Source organism: Ursus maritimus, unplaced genomic scaffold, assembly GCF_017311325.1.
Source record: "Ursus maritimus isolate PB19 unplaced genomic scaffold, ASM1731132v1 scaffold_15, whole genome shotgun sequence".
Taxonomy (NCBI): domain Eukaryota; kingdom Metazoa; phylum Chordata; class Mammalia; order Carnivora; family Ursidae; genus Ursus; species Ursus maritimus.
In genome coordinates, this window is record NW_024423897.1 from 35492403 (window position 1) to 35510779 (window position 18377).

General features: G+C 42.7%; 1 protein-coding gene across 1 annotated transcript in view; it reads right to left on the minus strand.

The window, feature by feature from the left end:
• Nucleotides 1-3900: 3900 nt before the first annotated feature.
• The window catches only part of SLC1A3 (solute carrier family 1 member 3), a 76710-nt gene continuing 62233 nt past the window's right edge, over nucleotides 3901-18377 (minus strand). Inside the window, exons 5-10 of the mRNA XM_008692626.2 lie at nucleotides 18124-18166; nucleotides 14401-14693; nucleotides 11747-11980; nucleotides 10992-11186; nucleotides 7895-8029; nucleotides 3901-6100 (exon numbers count right to left, since the gene is read on the minus strand). Coding sequence (XP_008690848.1) covers nucleotides 5896-6100; nucleotides 7895-8029; nucleotides 10992-11186; nucleotides 11747-11980; nucleotides 14401-14693; nucleotides 18124-18166 — 1105 coding nt within the window. The 3' untranslated portion in view covers nucleotides 3901-5895. The remainder of the gene's footprint in view (nucleotides 6101-7894; nucleotides 8030-10991; nucleotides 11187-11746; nucleotides 11981-14400; nucleotides 14694-18123; nucleotides 18167-18377) is intronic.

Here is an 18377-nt window from a genome sequence, read left to right on the forward strand (position 1 = left end):
GGGAAAGAGTTTATGTTTTTTAGGGGCATGTTTTGTCCTTTTGCAGTATCTGTGGGGCCCTGCTTTTCATAGGCTTCAGCCTGTGGTTTAAAGAAGGGGCTTTTGTGGGAATGATGCCCATCCTTGGAGGCTGGAGTTGCCTGAAGCAGCTTTGAAAAATGCCTCATTTCCAACTTTACAATGACTGGAAAGTGGTGGTCTTTGAATAACTCAATATGAAAAAAATATGGGCACTTGCCTAAAAGGGGCACCCCAAATGAAAAAAATGTGTTCACCACTGGAAAAAAATTTTCAGCCCTGTAATGGATTACAGAAAATATTTTATGTTGGATTGGGGGCGGTGGTCAGGAGGAAGGAGTGAGAAAAAGAAAAAGGAATGAGAAGAAAAGAAAAACATATGAATCTTAAAATATCTCAAGTGTAGATATCTGAAATGTTATTTAATTTATTTAAGACTGTTCATGAAGTCTTTTTTTTTTTTGAGAGAGAGAGATTGTAGGGTGGGAGAGGCAGGGGCAGAGGGAAAGAATCCCAAGCAGACTCCCTGTTGTTTGGGGAGCCTGATAAGGGGCTTGATCTATGACCCTGAGATCATGACCTGAACTGAAATCAAGACTCGGACCCTTAACCAACTGAGCCACCCTGATGCCCCAAGACTGGTCTGTGAAGTCTGGAGCTACAAGACTTACAAGCACAAAATGAGTGATAACGTCCCCTGAGCAAATAAACAGTGGGAAATGTCCCAGATCTGGACTGCCTTTTAAAGCAGTGTTTTTGTTTGTAGAGAGAAATTAAAAGTTATGATGATTATTTTTAATAAGATCACACCAACATTTATCTACAGCATCACTTCATTGGGGCAAACATAAATTGTCTTGAATTCTTCATTTCGCTTGTGTAGGGTTGTTAGATTAACAAAAATACAGGTTGCCCCATGCAGTAGTTCAGAATGAACTTACACTAAAACATCGCTATTTACTACTTATCCTAAAACAGTTATTTCTCTGAGATTCAAAAAAAATTTTTTTTTAAGATTTTATTTATTCGACAGAGATAGAGACAGCCAGCGAGAGAGGGAACAGAAGCAGGGGGAGTGGGAGAGGAAGAAGCAGGCTCCTAGCGGAAGAGCCTGATGTGGGGCTCGATCCCAGAATGCTGGGATCACGCCCTGAGCCGAAGGCAGACGCTTAACCGCTGTGCCACCCAGGCGCCCCGCCTGAGACTCAAAATTTAACTGGATGTCTTGAATTTTATCCCACCACCCTACTTTACTGCGGATTCAGTAAAATGTGACTTTCCAAACTGAAGATTGAGATAAGAGTTTTGTGGTCGTGACGAGGGAAGATCAGCTGGAAAATGTTACCCTCCCGCTTTCTGAGTTTCTGTCTGTGCCTGGGAAACATAAGTGATGGAATGGGAAGATGAGAATTCAGAACAGGATGGCAAAGAAGGCGTTGGTCGGGAAGAGAGGCCGGGCACAAGGAGACAAAACAGAGAATAATACCTGGAAGGAAAGGGGTTCCTGGGAGAGACGATTGGAGAAGGAGGATGACCAGAGAGAAGAGGGAAATGGGAGCACTGAAAACTTTTTAAACAGACTGATGGCTTTCTCTGCTCTGCAGAGCTTGGAATTTCTCACGTGTTTATCAAGCGAGTTCTAAGAAGTTCAGTCCTTGCCCCCCAAGGCCCGCCGCTCCGCAAAGGGCTCCGGGCTCCCCCTGGTGGGTATCTTGGGTATCGTCCCCCCCAGCCCCTGCCTCATTTATCCCGGAGATTCCTTATCTCCCACTTTGCTTCTCAGAAGCTGCCCATCAGCTTCCTTCGCTCTTGCGGCCTTGCTATTTTTCCGTCGGTTTATTCATTCCGAGCCTGCCTTCGGTGTGACACCTCCCAACAGTCCTGGCCCCCGGGAACAGGCCACACAGAGCTGGTCATTGTTGCCCCGGTTCGGGGACCACCCGGGTGGGAGCAGAGGCTGCGCGCCGCTGCGGAGGCTGGATGATTGACAGCAGCCTCGGGTCAAGTGCCCAGCGGCCGCCCGGAAAGAGGGCTCCCTGCGCCCCCCCGCCCCGCCCCCTCCGCCGCAGGATGCTCTTCACTCGGCTCCCACGCGGCGGGAACCGAGCCTCTCCTCTAAGCTCCCTTCAGACCCGGGCAATTAACAGCACTAAAATCTCTGTTTTCAACATGGTGTGTATGAATAAAGTCTTACAAAAAAGGGTTTTACTTGGAGAGTGAAACTATTTAACTTGGGAAAGGGAATCCTGCTGGGGGTGAGACAGTGGTGCTGAAGGGATAAATATGAGAAAAGGAACACACAGACCCCCAACTTCTCAAAGCGTAGGATTAAAAAATTTTGTTAGAAATGTATTTACTTACCAGAAACATTTTCTTAAAAAGTTAACCTGAAAATTTTCAGTTAAGTTGGTGAACAGATCTGTTTCCTTCCCCATCATCTTCTGCACCGCACCGCCCCCCCCCGCCCCGCCCCGCCAGGCCATACAGTCACACCTTGACAGAGCGGATATACCCCTCAATCATAATGCCGTCTCCGCAGACCTCCCACAGGTTGATGACCAGCTTGTCAGATTTGTACTTGAGGGGGAGGGGGTGCAAAATCCAGTTTAAGCTGCAGAAGTCAGAAAAAGGCTGGTGACTGCTGGAGGAAGCGCTTCCCTGAATGCTTTTGTGTCCAGAATGTCCTACAGGTGTACACATATGGGTCCCCTCAAGGTGGCCACGGCTGGTTTGGTTCCCTCAGGCTGTCAGCAGTCTCCTTCCACTTCCCCAATCAACTATTTGAAGATCACAGATGCCTTGAAAAAAACTAGGATGTACTGATCAAACAGTGATTTGTAAATTTTTTGGTCAAAAGATCCTTCTGACTACCCTGACATTTGTGTTAACTTTCCTCTTCCTAGTTTTTTTCCTTTTGCGTGTTTCTCTGAACAATATTTTGGGAATCTGAAAAGTATATAAGTGAAACTAAAGATCATTTTGGTGAGCATTAACTTCATTATGGTGTTAAATCTTTCTATCCAAGAATATTGCATATCTGTCCATTCATTTAGGTCTCTCTCAGTCTTGCAATAAAGTTTTATGTATTTTTTTCAGTAAAAAAAGAAATCCTTCAGAGAACGGATGGAAATTAAAATGTCTACCCCAGAAAAAAGCAAATACACAGAACTTTCCCTACAATTTCAAGGGCAATGAAAACTCATTTAAGTCTTCACATGGATAACCTAAGGGTTTACAGACCCTACTTAAGAGCCTCTCTGTTACCTACGGGTAGAGGGAGGGTCAGTCTCCAGACGTAACTTCAACCTGGGCATTCCATATTATCATCTGCCAATTCTTTATTAAAAAGCCTGAGAGGACAAAGCAGTAGTCCAAAAGTTGTTCTTTATGAATAGAAGGGGTTCGCTACCACAGGGGCTGCTTCTGAAACATCCCTTGAGATCTTATTCAGCTCTTTTCATAAATGGCAGTAGTAATCACACAGATAAATCTACCTAATTTGAAGGCCAGACAGGAAATTACTTTTTTGGAAGAGCAAATGGTGGCATTACACTTTTCTAATCCCCACATGGAAATGATTCAATTTATCTGAGAAATTTATGTGGACAAGTAAGTGCAGGCCAAAACAGTGAAGTGCTTCCCTCATCAGCTCCTTTTGGCTCCAGTTCCAGGAGCTGGGCAGGGAGAGAACGTGTCCTTCCTTATTTCCTTGGGACTGGCTCCCCCAGCCAGTCCTTCCACAACGTTACCTAGTATCACCTAAAAAAAATCTGCATGGTATCCCTTCCCAGCATTGCCCTGAGCTCATTACAGTACTTCCATGGATGGGACACAGATTTTCCTTCGGGGAGAGGAATAACAACAACATACAAGGTCATAATGTAAAACTAATTTTTTCTTTATTGAAAATACATCTACAAAGTAATGCTTCTCAGTCCCCACGGGGTGCATGCTGATGCAGAGCCTGTGATGGGCTGGCCAGAGGATCATCCTAGAGGACTTGCTTTCCGTAAGAAATGGTTAGTATAAAAAAAGATCACACTGTGTAACAGAATTAATTTGACATGATTAATTTTTTGCTCTACTGGTGTCACGAGATGATAGCCATGGATATTAACTTTTGTAGTGTATTTCCCAAATAGAGCCTCGGCATTAAATAGTTACTCCACCACAGCCTAACGTTAACCTTTGTACACATGTAACGCTCACGATCTATATAAAAAATCTAATTGTATATCGGGGGGTGTATGTCTAGATTTTCAGTCTGTTAGCATAATTAAGTCCATTCTTTACCATTTTCGGTCGGAAACTCAAACACAGCTGGTATTGTCTGTGAGCTCCCACTCCATGTCTTTGAATGAATACTCCTCAGGGGGTAAAAAATTAATCTCCTCCAAAGCTGGGAGCCGCCTCGCCTGCGACTGATGCTCCTGCTGGCTTTTTCTTAGAACCACATTGGCGGTGTCTTTATACTGATTCGTCTTCTACCATTTCTCTCAGGGACACAAACAAAATAAAACCAAACCCCACTCCAGCCGAAGGTTTTGAACGATTTGCTAAGTGGAATTCCAACACAAAGATATCTTGTTTCTCTCATTCTAGGAACTTTTGCTTATAGTCAAAACCTTTTCAAATCAGAGACCACCCACCCAGCTCACGGAACTCTATTACAGAGAGAGCTCATTCATCTGACTTCTTTAAAAAATATAGACGTGCCTATGTTGATAGGCAAACTTCCTTGGGGGATGATTTTGAACTGAAGAGAAGTATTTCAGGTTAAAAAAAAAATGAACCTCTCCATTTTAAATTCTTCCTTAAAGATGGTGTATAATCTTGGGGTTTTTAAATCCTCTCTCTAGTGTCAGTCATGCTCCGTTCTTTCCTACCTGGCTCTTTAGTGTTCTATAGTAAGACCGTGGGCACCCTTGCTGGCTGCTAGTCTTACATTTTACTTTTTAAAAGTCTATAGTCAGTTGAGGAGTGGTGGGAGGCATCCATCCCAGAGCAGTCCCTTCCGTTTGGGAAGAGTAGGAAAGAAGGGAATCCTTCCCCTGTTGGGAAGAACTGAGCAGAGTTTCATGGATTATTCCACTCCTGGAATGGCCTCCAGCCTGGTGACTTGTGTAACTGACATTTTGGACACAGGACCCGGTAAACCATACAGCCATCCCTCCCCTATTTAGAAAGGTTCCTTCCTAGTAAGTGTCCTTTCTGAAAGTCCCATGCTCCATGGAATGGTACTTGCTACATGATGTTCCAAGGAGGAACAGAAGGCAGACTCTTCCATGACGTCACGGGATGTTTGGGCTAGAAGAGACCATACAGGCGTCCGGAGAACTCACTCATTTTACAGATGAGAACACTGAGGCCTGGAGATGAGATGTAACCTGCCCATGGCCACATGGAAATTTCACTCTATGTGAGTCCTCACAGCTGTGCTAGCTGTGTATTCATACTGCCCTGCTGTTAATAAAATCAGGACACAAATCAGAAGAGAAAGGGAAAAAAAACCCTTCTACTCTCCCACTGATAACCGATTACAGTTTATCAAGTTGTTTTAATACTAAAACTGAATTGTATTCTGAAGGATTTTTAACTTTTGAAAGTTGACTTAAAAGCATGTTTTAGCCCACTATTTGACTCTTTAGCTTATAAAAAAATCACATTTACAGTTTTGTGTGCCACATAAACATGTAAGATCTGATCTGACTCGCGAAATCCTCCCTTGTTTTTGGATGAATACTTCCCAATCCTATCAGAGTACCAGGAAAAGGGAGGTAAGGGGGCCTCCTGGAGAGAATGAGTTGTAACAGATGGAAACATTTTACAATGGTTTGCAAACACCTGCTGCTCAAGAAAACATTTTTTTGTGTTAGTCTACATCTTGGTTTCACTGTCAATGGGTTTCTCAGTCTCGCTTTCCTGGGCAATCAGCTGATACGGTTTCTTCATTTCGTTCTCTTCGATGACGGAATTACCCATTTCGACGTCTCGGTTCTTCAGCTCGTGCCGTGACAAGTGCTCTACAATGCCGGCTCCAAGGGAGTCTCCCAGCACGTTAGTGGTGGTGCGGAGGCGGTCCCTGAGGTGGGGGGTGGGGGCAGAAAAAACGGGGCTCCTGTGAACATCACGTGATTTCAGCTCATATTTTGAACCAGCTGCTAAATCTATTGAGGCATCTTTTAAAATGCTGCAAACATCAACGGCAACATTACATAATAGACACGTCTGTTTGTAACAGTAGTTACTCAAAGTTGTAAGAACACATAGATGACCAAGGTTCAATTACTACAGTACCAACAGTGGGGCATGACCTCTCCCTTTCTCCTATTTAAAAGTTCTCTTTGCCTGTCTTTCCTACAATTCACCCTCCTTTATACCAGTCGTCTTCAAAGGGTGATCCAGAGACCCCTGATGGCCCCCGAGGTCAAAACTATTGTCACAACAATGCTGAGATGGTTTTGGCCCTTTTCATTCTCCTTTCCCGATGAATGCCTGGGTGGGGTTTTGCAAGAACTACAGCACAACACTAAAGGTACCACAACAGACTGAGCGCAGAAGCAGTTAGGAGACCCCGGCTGTCTTGTATTAAGCCAGACACTAAGGAGATACCAAAAATGTAAAATGGTATCGTTCTTTTCCCTAAATTTTTGGTTTGGTAAATGATGTTTTTTTTTTGCAAAAACGTTATTTATGTTAAGATGTAATGCATTTATTATTGTAAACTTTACATGAATTTAACATTTAAAACATTCTGTTTTCCTAATATGATAAGTGTTGATAGCTAAAACCCACACAGATAAAAGCTTTTTGGGTCCTCGATAATTTTTAAGTGTAAAGGGGTCCTGAGGCTAAAAGCTTTGAGAACCACAGCTCTATACTGTAGAAGTCCTCATGGCAGTTGAGTGCTGACTGGGCCCAACAGTGGGCGGAATGCCAGGCATCACTGCCCGAAATCCTTAAGCACCATGGGGAGGTGGGTGGCATTATCATCTCCATGTACAGAGGAGGAAACCAGGACAGCTGGGAACCTGCCCAACGTCACACAGGGCTGGGATGCAAACGCAGATCCAAGCGACTGTGGGACTCATGCTCTCAACTGATTACCCTCCTCCCACTTATCGTGCCTTCAGCACACCCGTCAGCTCTTCATAGTCCTTCCAGCGAAGGCAACACACAGGAGACTCCAACACCTACTGTATCCTTCTAGGCCTTCACTTTGGGCATCCTGTGGAAAGTCTTTTTTCCAAGTGAAAGGGAATTTATGAGACAAAAGATGTCAGCTAGAAGGGCGTGGGGAACATGGAAGAGGGATGGGCCCCCCGAGATTAGGGTCTGAGGGGATGGAGGGTACCTTTCTTGGAACTTTCCCCAGAGCCACAGTCAATTCTACTTAATGACGCTAGTGCTCTTCCCACTGCATGACCGCCCCTCTCCCTCCTGGGTTCAGACGGGAACATCTGCGCTGCATTACGCCATTGGAACGGGAAGCACAAGGAGGAGGGCCTGAGCCAGCGTGGGAGGCCTGTCGTTCTGCTCTGGCCACCGTGGGGATGTGTTGCGCAATTCGGAAAATGCCTTGCTGATTTATGTTGGCTTCGCAGACGGCCAGTTTCCCAATCGCTGAATGGCTTTATGGAGTGAGAAGTGTACTTGCCGGCTGTGCCCCACGGGCTGATAAGGGCGTAAGCACACTTGGCGTAGGGGCTGGGTCTCCAGATAAGGGCAGGGACTAAGCAGTGACGGCAATTTAATCACAGGCACGCTGCCCCTCTTGGTGGAGCCCTTCTGGCAGGTAGGCCAAGCTGCCTGGTGCCCTGGAGTAACAGAGGGGGCCTTGCGACAGCACGCTGGCCGGCCGTCCAAGCATACTCACAGGAACCAGTCCACGGCGATGATGAGCGTGATGTCGTCGGTGGGCAGGCCCACAGACGTCAGCACAATGACCATGGTGACCAGGCCCGCCTGAGGAATCCCAGCTGCCCCGATACTGGCAGCCGTGGCTGTGATGCTGTGAAAAGAAGTTCCAAAACATAAAACATTTGCACACCTCCCCCCAAACAGAGAGTGTGTCCTGCAGACCACGCCAGGGGCAGCAGTGTCTGCCTTGCCAAGTTAACAGAGCAGGATATGCTTTAGAAAAACTTAAGGAGACTGTAAAAAAAAAAAAAGCCACTGAGCTAACAATAATATTAACTAATATTTATCAAGGGCTTATTAGGTGCCATCAGATACGCTAAGCATGGCTTATCTCATTTGAGCCTCACAACAACCCTTAGGAAGTCGGTCCTATTATTATAGCCATTTTTAAATGAATGCATTGGTGCCAACAGACTTTTTCACATACCTGAAAATATTTAAGGTCAAAAATACTGTAGAGTTACAATAACAATTTGTTTCCTGTTAACTCGTCTATGCAAGTAGAGGATTGTAAAGATACTGAACTTGTACGGTTAATGTGGTCAGAAAAAAAATCAAATGTATTAATTCAAAAGCAAAATGATTCATGAACAAATTTCTGTACCACTATAAGTATTTTTTATGGAGGTGGTACAGACCTGACTTGTAAGGCACACAACCTTGTTTGGGACTCTGTTAAATATCTATTTGATATAGGCTGATGTGAGAAGGTGAAAATGTTTTATAAAGAGTAAAATACTACCTTGATATAAAGTGGAATTAATAAAAGTCAGTCTGTAGAAGAGACTATCGTGTTCCCTTATATTGTTGCTCTTCTATGGTACTAGAAGCTTTACCTGGTCTACGGCTGCCCAGCGTGAAGACTAGAGGCTGGAGCTTAGACTAAGTTCTGGTCAATGAGATACGGGTGAAGTGATCACGCACCTTGCAGGCTGTGTCCTCCTCCGCTTCACAGGGGCTAGGATTCGAAGGTGGTGAAAAGCTATCCGGACCATTTGGACGAGGGTGCTACCTCACGGATGATGGAATCAAAGCCTGGGTCCCTTACCCTGCATATTACACCGCATAAAACACTTACCAGCCTTGAGGGCTTTGTGGAGTAATGGAGAAAGTAAGTCACTCTTAGTGTTATTATAATGTTTTACTCTGTCACATGCAACTGAGCCTTTTATTAACTCAGGGCTTTTCAACCAGTTTGCCAAGGTATGCCCACGAATGGGTTATGGTGAGCTGCGATATTCATCTCCTAACCCCAGTGTAGCTAGACTGTGCTCAGGGCTCCCAGAACGCCCAGGCCAGTCACGTCTGGCTGTGACCAGCCTCATTTTTTTTTTATAAGCTATTATTGTTTTCTAGTAACTCAAAACATATATACAGAGTCTAACATAACTTATTTCTAGATAAACATATATGTACACACACACACACACACACTCACAGTGGGGGAACTGACAGAGATTAAAACTAGACTGAAGTGACATGAAAACCAAATGCAAGCCATAAATCTGGACTTTATCCTGGTCTAGGGGAAAAAGTTATAAAAGACATTTTTGGGGCAACTGGGGAAATTTGGATGTATACTGGATATTCTTCAAGTATTTTAAAGAATCTTACTATTGTGGTTTTATAAAAAATGATTCTTATTCTCAGGAGATGCATGTTGGACTATGTATATGTAAAATATAAAGAAATGCAAGCCATAAATCTGGACTTTATCCTGGTCTAGGGGAAAAAGTTATAAAAGACATTTTTGGGGCAACTGGGGAAATTTGGATGTATACTGGATATTCTTCAAGTATTTTAAAGAATCTTACTATTGTGGTTTTATAAAAAATGATTCTTATTCTCAGGAGACGCATGTTGGACTATGTATATGTAAAATATAAAGGCGGCAGAGAAAGAAAGAAGCAAAAATGGTAAAATGTTAACAATTCTTGGATCTTGGTAGATGTTTGTTGTAATATTATTTCAACTTTCCGTTTGTAAGATAATTTTTATAATAAAGAGTTGTAAAAAAAATCTGACTTATTTTGATATCCAAAATAAATTGCTAATAATTATTAGAACACACACAATGAACAGTAGAGTCTGATCTGGCTTGTGAGGCTTAACGTCTCCCTTACACTTACTTATTGGTCTGTTGTGCAGAACGGACACTCAGTAAGCCAAAACAGGGCGTTATAATCACATATACACATGCATATGCGTGGGCTATCTCCAGAAGAACATAAAAGAAATTAGCAAGCAACAGTGGCTGCCTCTGGAGAAGGAAATTGAAAAATCAGGGGAAGGTATGGAAAGGAACATTACCTTTCACTAGACACCTCAAATATAATAGTTAAAAAAGCAGTCCATAGAAATAAAATTCTCAACCTGTTTGTCAATGGGGTCTCTCACCTATTTTATACTGCCTAAAAATTAACCCAAGAGAAAATGCTAATCCAGTTTTTCAAGTGTATTTTAGTTTTTTAATACTGGCAATAAAAGCCAACATATTTTAATGCCTTTTAAAACTGAAGAATAATCTAACATTTTTAAAAAAGAAATATCCATACTATGTATTCTGTAGATTTTAAAAGAGCTAGATGTTTTATCGACGGTACACTGATAAATCAATCCAGGGACAAGCAGTATGCATGGCATGATTCTATTAATTATACAAAGAGTGTATGTGTGTCTAGGTGTAGGAAAAGGTCTTTATACCGCAAACATTAATAGTGGTGACCTACAGAAAGATGGGGGGTGATGGTGGCAGGAAAGTTCCATTTTTTTGACTTCTACATTTCTGTTTTAGTATATGTGCTGCCGAAGCGAGCACAACTTCTACATTTCTGTATCATTAGAACTTCATTATTAATAAATGTGTACATCTGTACTTTTTTAAAAAAATGAATAAAAATATCTAAATATCAAAAGTAAATCTACTGCCACAAACCCCAACCTCCTGTTTATGTTCGATCCCCTTTCCAACCAGTTTCTTCATCCAATCCTGATCATCTTCTCATCATTTAAAGGCATTCTTAAGAAAATGCTGTGTAGAATTTTCCTCATACCTGATTGTAATGATCTGTCCAAAGTTCAGCTCGAAGTTGTTAACTTGAGCGATGAAAATGGCAGCCAAAGCCTCATAGAGGGCGGTCCCATCCATGTTGATGGTGGCCCCCACTGGGAGCACGAATCTGGTGACACGTTTGTCCACACCGTTGTTCTCTTCCAAGCACTTGAAGGTGATGGGTAGGGTAGCAGAACTGAGAATGGTAAAAAAAAAAAAAAAGGGGGCGTGTCAGCTGACCCTCCAGATCTTTTAGACCACGACTGTATGTTTGGTATTTTGGACAGAGTTCCTTCCTCTCCCATGCCCTAATTTAAAGGGAACTAAGTCAGCACTTGTAGAAATAGGGGAACAGGGTTAGAACAGTGTGGGTTGCCTCCCTGGGTTATGTGGCAGCTCTCCCACTCCTGGGTTCTTCTGTGAGGCATACTTGTGATTATTCCCCTCTCCCCACACCTGTGCTGAGTGACTGCCATCTTTCCCTCAGGCACAGGTCAGCTGGAAGAGAGAGAGGACGGTGGGCAGGAAAGGAATAGCTGATTTCCATATGTCTCCCCAAAGGGTATACAGCCAACCATTCCCTGAATCCCAACTAGGTCTGATTAGCACCTGCGTGAAAATGCCAATTCATATACCCGGAAGTTTAAAACCCAGAACCGCCCCCCCACCCCACCGCCACCACTACCAGGATTCTGGATCAAAGTTAAGTTTGAGATACATATTCTGATAGGAGTGAAGACACACATACGTACGCACCTGGAGGAGGTTCCGAGAGCCGTGATGAGTGCTTGCAGCAACCCTCCGATAAAAACCCAAGGGTTCTTCCGCGTTACCAGGAAGTAGAGGAGGGGCAAGACAATGACGGCGTGAATGAGCAGGCCGACGATGACAGTCACCGTGTACATGGCAAGCTGCCCCCCAATCACTCCCATGTCTTCCATCTCAACAATTTTCCCTGCAATCAGGAAGAGGATGCCCAGAGGGGCGTACCTATGCAGAAGCAACACAGGCACGGTTGGAAGTCTGGTTTCTGACGAGCTAACCAGCTATTCCACAGAAACGACCAAGTGACAAGAAAACGCGACAGAGAGCTGATAGCTGAACTTTCTGTGCCCAGGATACTATGAGAAATTGCAGAAATCGTTAAGGTTTTTTTTTTTTTAAATATAAATAACGCATAATAAGGCCTTCCGCTCACTCAGAATTTCTCTAGGTCACAATTTTTTTTTTCTTTTCTCCTGAGCCTATGAAAAAAAGACAGGTACAGAGGTTTTTAAACTCACTTCTTTTTTCTAGATCACTCTCCTTTCACCCCACCTGGGTTACTTTTGCGGTCCTCAGATGGCACCCAACTCCCCCTGCCTTCTGTTCTCCTTCTAAGTACTCTGAACAGCCAGAATCCACTGACCCAATATCCAGACTTTTGGGAGCATTTCCCACATCAGAGCCCGATTTCCAAGTTAAAGCAAGATGCACACAATACCATTTCAGTGTTTTAGATTTGCAATCATCTCTCTTAAAAGTCTTTCTTTTCCCACGTAACACGCCACTTACAATATTACTTAGTATTGGTCCTCAAATCAACTCTTAAATTTACTCTGAGAGTAAGTTTTATGCTATAGTGGGAATGGAAAACTAGTACCATTTGCCGCAGACTGAAGGCAACTATATAATAAATGCAAAGCTAAAATTAATAATGTGCATGTATGTATTACCACGATCAGGTTATAGGTGTTCTAATTAAGTAATTATCACCCACAGGCTGCTACTGGTATTTGTCATCTTCCCCCTGCAGACCGGCAAGAAGAAACAACTGAGACACAAAATAACTTGTACGTAGAACCACCTTTGTTGCATAAAGGTCCCTCTGCCCCACTTTCAACTTCCTTTGTCTGATGGGCACAGTAAACTGCAACCAAACTCACGTTACCAAAAACAGAGGGGCCAATCACCCTTGAGAAGGGTCTGCTGGGAACTGTGGAGGTCTTATTTCAAGTTGAAAATACAATGCTTCTTTTAAAAGTCCTTTCAAAACACAGGCCAGGAAATTATAAGAGTACCTGTTTTCAGAAAAGTAATAACTCAATGTTGAACGTGCAGGCGAATGTACAGCTTGAAAAGCTACATGTGAGGTTCGTTCAGCAGCCTTGAATGGGTTTCTTTCATGAAAGAGGTGAAAGGTGGAGGCATTTTAATAATATGAAGATAAATGTCCACTTTCAGCTCTGCCAGGATTTCAAAGGAGGGGCCCCAGGATTTCAACCGAGGGCTCCTGTGGAGATCACATTCTGATCAGCCTTCGTGCCCAAGTTCATATCCACCTCGTACAAGCTCCTGAAAAATGGATTTCTCTGGGCCTTGGTGGCCATAAAGACAAAGGGTATTTTTAATCATGTTGGTGAGTACTTTTCTTAGAAATGGATGCCTTCCTCCTACCAGTGCCAAGAAGGGAGTCTGGATTAGAAAAAAAGGATAAAGGGAAAGCAACCCCCACATGAGGCCTAAACCAATCAAAGGGTTCTCTCCCAGCTGGGGAGAATTTACTTTCCAAGGTCAATGTTCCTCTGCGGATTTAGTCTTTTCCTTTGTGTCCTACTCTCAACTTTACTTGAAGGAAGTTTTATTATGAATTGTGGATTGGCATTCTCTAACACTTCCCATGAGTCCTTTGGGCAGGCAGCAGGACTGCCATGATTTTACATTTCTTTCCAAGAGCTAAAAATGGAGGAGAGGAGATCTCACTTTTTCTGACAGTCAAGGGGCCTCTACGTGTGCTTTGCCCTCTACTGTGAATGCTCTTCTCTTGGCACACTGTGTGGCTAGTTTCTCTGAGTCATTCAGATCTTAGCAAAAAAGTCACCTCCTCAGAGGCCAAAATCCAAGGCAAATTTTGTGCTTCCTCCCCAGTCACTTTTTATCACATCACATAAAATAAAATCTGCTGTTTTACTTTTTCACAGTACTTGTTACTAAAGCATTCGGTTGATTTGTCTATTTTTCTATATCCCTTAAAAGACTGTAAGTTCTGGGACATCCTTGTCTGTTTTCTTCACTGCTATGTTCAGAGTGTGTGGCACTGTATGCTTGGTATATAGTAGACAATAAATAAATATATACTGAACGAATAACTAAATAGATATAAAATGAAGGAACGAGGAATGGCATCCCACTAGCCCTGGAGTAAAGAAGTAGACACCTTTCAAAAACGAGAAAGCAAACTTGTTAAGAGTGGCTTACAGACAGGATCCAAGGCCACTACAGGCCCCGACAATCACTAGATTTCTTGTGCTTACCCCAGTGAGATTGTTGCAACTGGCTATCCTGCCTGGCGGCATCTTCCTCAGCATAGAACCCATGCTGATGGCAATGAGCACCTGTAGACAGCGTATACAGCAAATGGAAATACGTACCACATTATCACTGCTACCAATCTCATGATGGCTTCATTAAGAGAATCAAAGAACTCTCTCAGGGCTTGCCCCTGCTCTTTCATGTTGCCAATCACAAATCCAAAGCACATGGAGAAGACAACCAGTCCCAGGGCATTGACCCCATTCACAGACCCTGGAACCGGGACCAACTCCTCTCTGATCCTTGTAAGAGTCTCCATGGCCTCTGACACATTGTTTATCACGGCACCCACGAGCGTTTCATTGGACTGGATGGGCACTTTAAAGCTTCTCTTCTCATAGTTGGTTTTAAACTTAAAAAAGAAAAGGCACAACAGGGGTTAGAGGTGATTTTTCTTTTTACTTTCTTATTCTCCAAATTTTCTCTAATGATATACGTTACCTCGCATTTGGAGACTACGGCTATAGAAGGTATCTCGCATCTGACCTGTGACAAACCTCTACTACTTCCTCAGCACGGACACACACCCCCAATGCAAGACAATCGTAACAGGAAAGAGGTATCTGGTTGAAGAGTCTGGACTAGACATATACATGTGTTTTTGCCTTCTTCTGAAACCCTAAAAAAATAGCCAAAATGGGCTTTAAAAAAACCCGTAAATCCAAATATTCACATCGTCCCTTTACTATCTATAGGATCATGCTATGGGATCATGAACAAATCTCCAATCATCATTTTGGTCTTACTTACATCTGTGAAACAGAAATAACCACAGTGGTTCTATCTCACAGGGCTGTTGATCAAATTAAGCAGAATATATGAGAATGCCTTGTAAGTTTTAAAGTACGACACTAAGGTTGGCTAATGGGGCTCAGTAACAAAGCCCTTTGGGGACCAGACTTAGTTGGAGATTTCAGCGAACATTAAAAATTTAAAAATCCCCTATGCACCTCTACGTTTATAGCAGCATTATCTACAGCAGCCAAATTATGGAAGCAGCCAAGTGTCCATCAATAGGTGAGTGCATGAAGAAGATGTGGTGTATACATTTACCACATGGACTATTATTCAGCCATAAAAAGAATGAAATCTTGCCATTTGCAACAACATGGATGGATTGAGAGAGTGTAATGCTGAGCGAAGTCAGTCAGAGAAAGACAGATACTTAAGAAACAAAAACCAAAAAAAGAGACAGACAAACCAAGAAACAGACTCTTAGCTATAGAGAACAAACCGATGGTTATCAGAGGAGGGGGTGCAGGGGATAGGAGAGGGGGGCTATAGGTGATGGGAATTAAAGAGTACACTTATCGTGATGAGTACTGAATAATGTATAGAACTGTTGAACCACTCTATGGTATACCTGAAATTAACATAACACTGTATGTTAACTATACTAGAATTGTAGAATTAAAACAAAACTTAGTGAAATTAAAAAAAAATTTAAAAATCCCAAAACAACCGTCTTCAAGGCATTTCTGATAGAATCAACGCATTTCTGATACTATCAATAGATGCTTGATTAATAGCTGAGGGTGACAACCCAATTCTCAAGTCTATAAAGGAATTTCTCTTCCTACTCAAGTTAGTCTTTTCCCAACAGCTTCTGCATAGATGGGCCAGACAGAAGATGCAGAGTCGATGATTGTGACCGTATAAAACAATCAAGCCCATCCATCTATCTATGATTTTAATGAGAGTAGAATCCCCAACCTTTATGTTGACGGTAGTAAAGGATCAGAGAGTAATGATGTACGGATGTTGACTGGGTCTACAGTCCAGGGGAAGAACACACAGCTGTACATGAAGTGCTGGGCCATTTCTCTACCAAGAGCGAATGGGAGGGGCCCCTGGGTGGCACAGCGGTTAAGCGTCTGCCTTCGGCTCAGGGCGTGATCCCGGCGTTACGGAATCGAGCCCCACATCAGGCTCCTCCGCTATGAGCCTGCTTCTTCCTCTCCCACTCCCCCTGCTTGTGTTCCCTCTCTCGCTGGCTGTCTCTATCTCTGTCGAATAAATAAATAAAATATTTAAAAAAAAAAAAAAAAGAGTGAATGGGAGACTTTTTTGTCCAGTGGGGAACCACTACTCTCCAACAAGGACATAGCCAGCTGTCAATACTATGGACACATCCCTGAACAATCATTGATACTGCTGGTAATTCTAAGTAACAAAGAAACTGGCCCGTTTTAGTCTCCTGTTCCAGGCAACTCTCAAATCTCTATTTCATTGGGATGCTTATGCATTTTATGGACTGTCTAGGTAGATTTCCTATCCTGATTAGCCTTTCCTATGGCTCCAACNCTTTCCCCTCAGACACAGTTTGTAGCGTACAGAAATTGCAACCTCATTTGCATTCTGGTCTAAGACAAATAGATCTGGGAAGATACATTTGCTTCCCTTTCAAAATCTTGTAAATGCAATCCAAAACCAAATACAATTAATCTGCTCGAGTCAGCACTTTTCCTAGTGCTGCTAGAAATCAGCACTTTTGATGTTGCCCAGTGCCAGCTAACTAACTAGAATAGTCAGCCCCATGGTGCTGGGGTTGGCTGGTTGGATTGAAAGGGGTTTATTATTTATGGTTATTGCAGGTTTTGAATAAAGAAAATTTGATTTTGGCTTCTTAGACTCTCTTTTTTTAAAAGAAAGGATTCTGTTTGAATTTTGCAGTGTGTGCATTCATTACCTATTAAAAATAGTCAATAAAAATTTTAAAAAGGGGGGAGGGAACCAAAGCATGACTTGAATGTATAAAAGTCCTCCATAAAGTAGGGGTTTTCTTTTTTTGCTTTAGAGATCCTAAGGAGAAGGGTTAGGGGATTACAACTAGGATGAAGTGACACCACCTGGAGAAATGCTGGGGAACTATTACTTAACCCAGAATGTCTAATTGTTTTCCTTTTAATATTTTGGGCAACAAAGCTTTTTTATTCAGGTGAAGTTACAACGAACTTTACCCCCAACAGTAAAATGTATTTGTATCCGTAACACTGAGAGCAGAGAATCGAGTAGATATGGGCTAAAAGGAACTGGACCTCACTATAGCTTCCAGGCGGGTGTCTCTTCCCTCTCCAGGAAGCAGAATGCAGGAGCAGGAAGAGGGCAGAATTTGCAGTCAACGTGATGAATTTGAATTCTGGATCTACCATTTATTACTTGTGAGATCTTGTGCCTTTTAAATAATCCTTCTGAATTAGCATAGATGAGTTGCCTCATCAATGAAATGAAGACAATGATACCCATTCCATTCATGTGAGGACCAAATACAACATTAGTGCTTGGCACATTGCAGGCATTCAAGAAATGATACGGTTCCTCCTTTAGAATCTATAAGGCCCTTAGTAGACTTCTAAAAAACAACCCATTGGTTTTTAAAATTAAACCCAGAAACTTGAATAATCTCCCTAATCTTTAAAGCAAGTTGTAGATGTGTTTATACTGGAATTTGTTTGCTTGGTGGGCTTTCATTTGTGGAATGTGGGGGCATAGAGAGGGAGGGAGTGTTCTGATTGGCCTTCTTAATAATTAACAGAGACTTAATCAGTTATTTGTATGCAAGATTTAGAGTATCTGGCAACTAGTAAGCCTTCAATACAAGGTAAGACCTCCCCACCCCTTGCAAATTCCCCAGAAAACCCGAGTGCTTTCTATCTGGTTGGCAAGAGTGTTCTTACTGTGGAGAAACGGAAAAAATAAAATAAAATAAACAAGAGGGTCCCAACTGTGTGGTATGCCAAAGAGGAATTTCAAAAGTGAATTAGTGGCTATAGAGTGTTTACCTGTTTAAAGCAGGCTTCCACCAGATTTGGAGGGAACATATTCCTGCAAAGAAAATAATGGTCATTTAAAAAATGTCTCGAATAGTAAGTTTGCTTCTTAAATACTTTTTCATTGGGTCTAAGGTAAAGATGTATTGAACTAAGCAGCAAATGGATAAAAAGAAAGGTTTTGGTGGCTTTTATGACTTGAAGTGGGACATACTGTCATCCCTATGTGGGGCCCATGTAGTTCGTATTTTTCAGGGAAGTCTCAA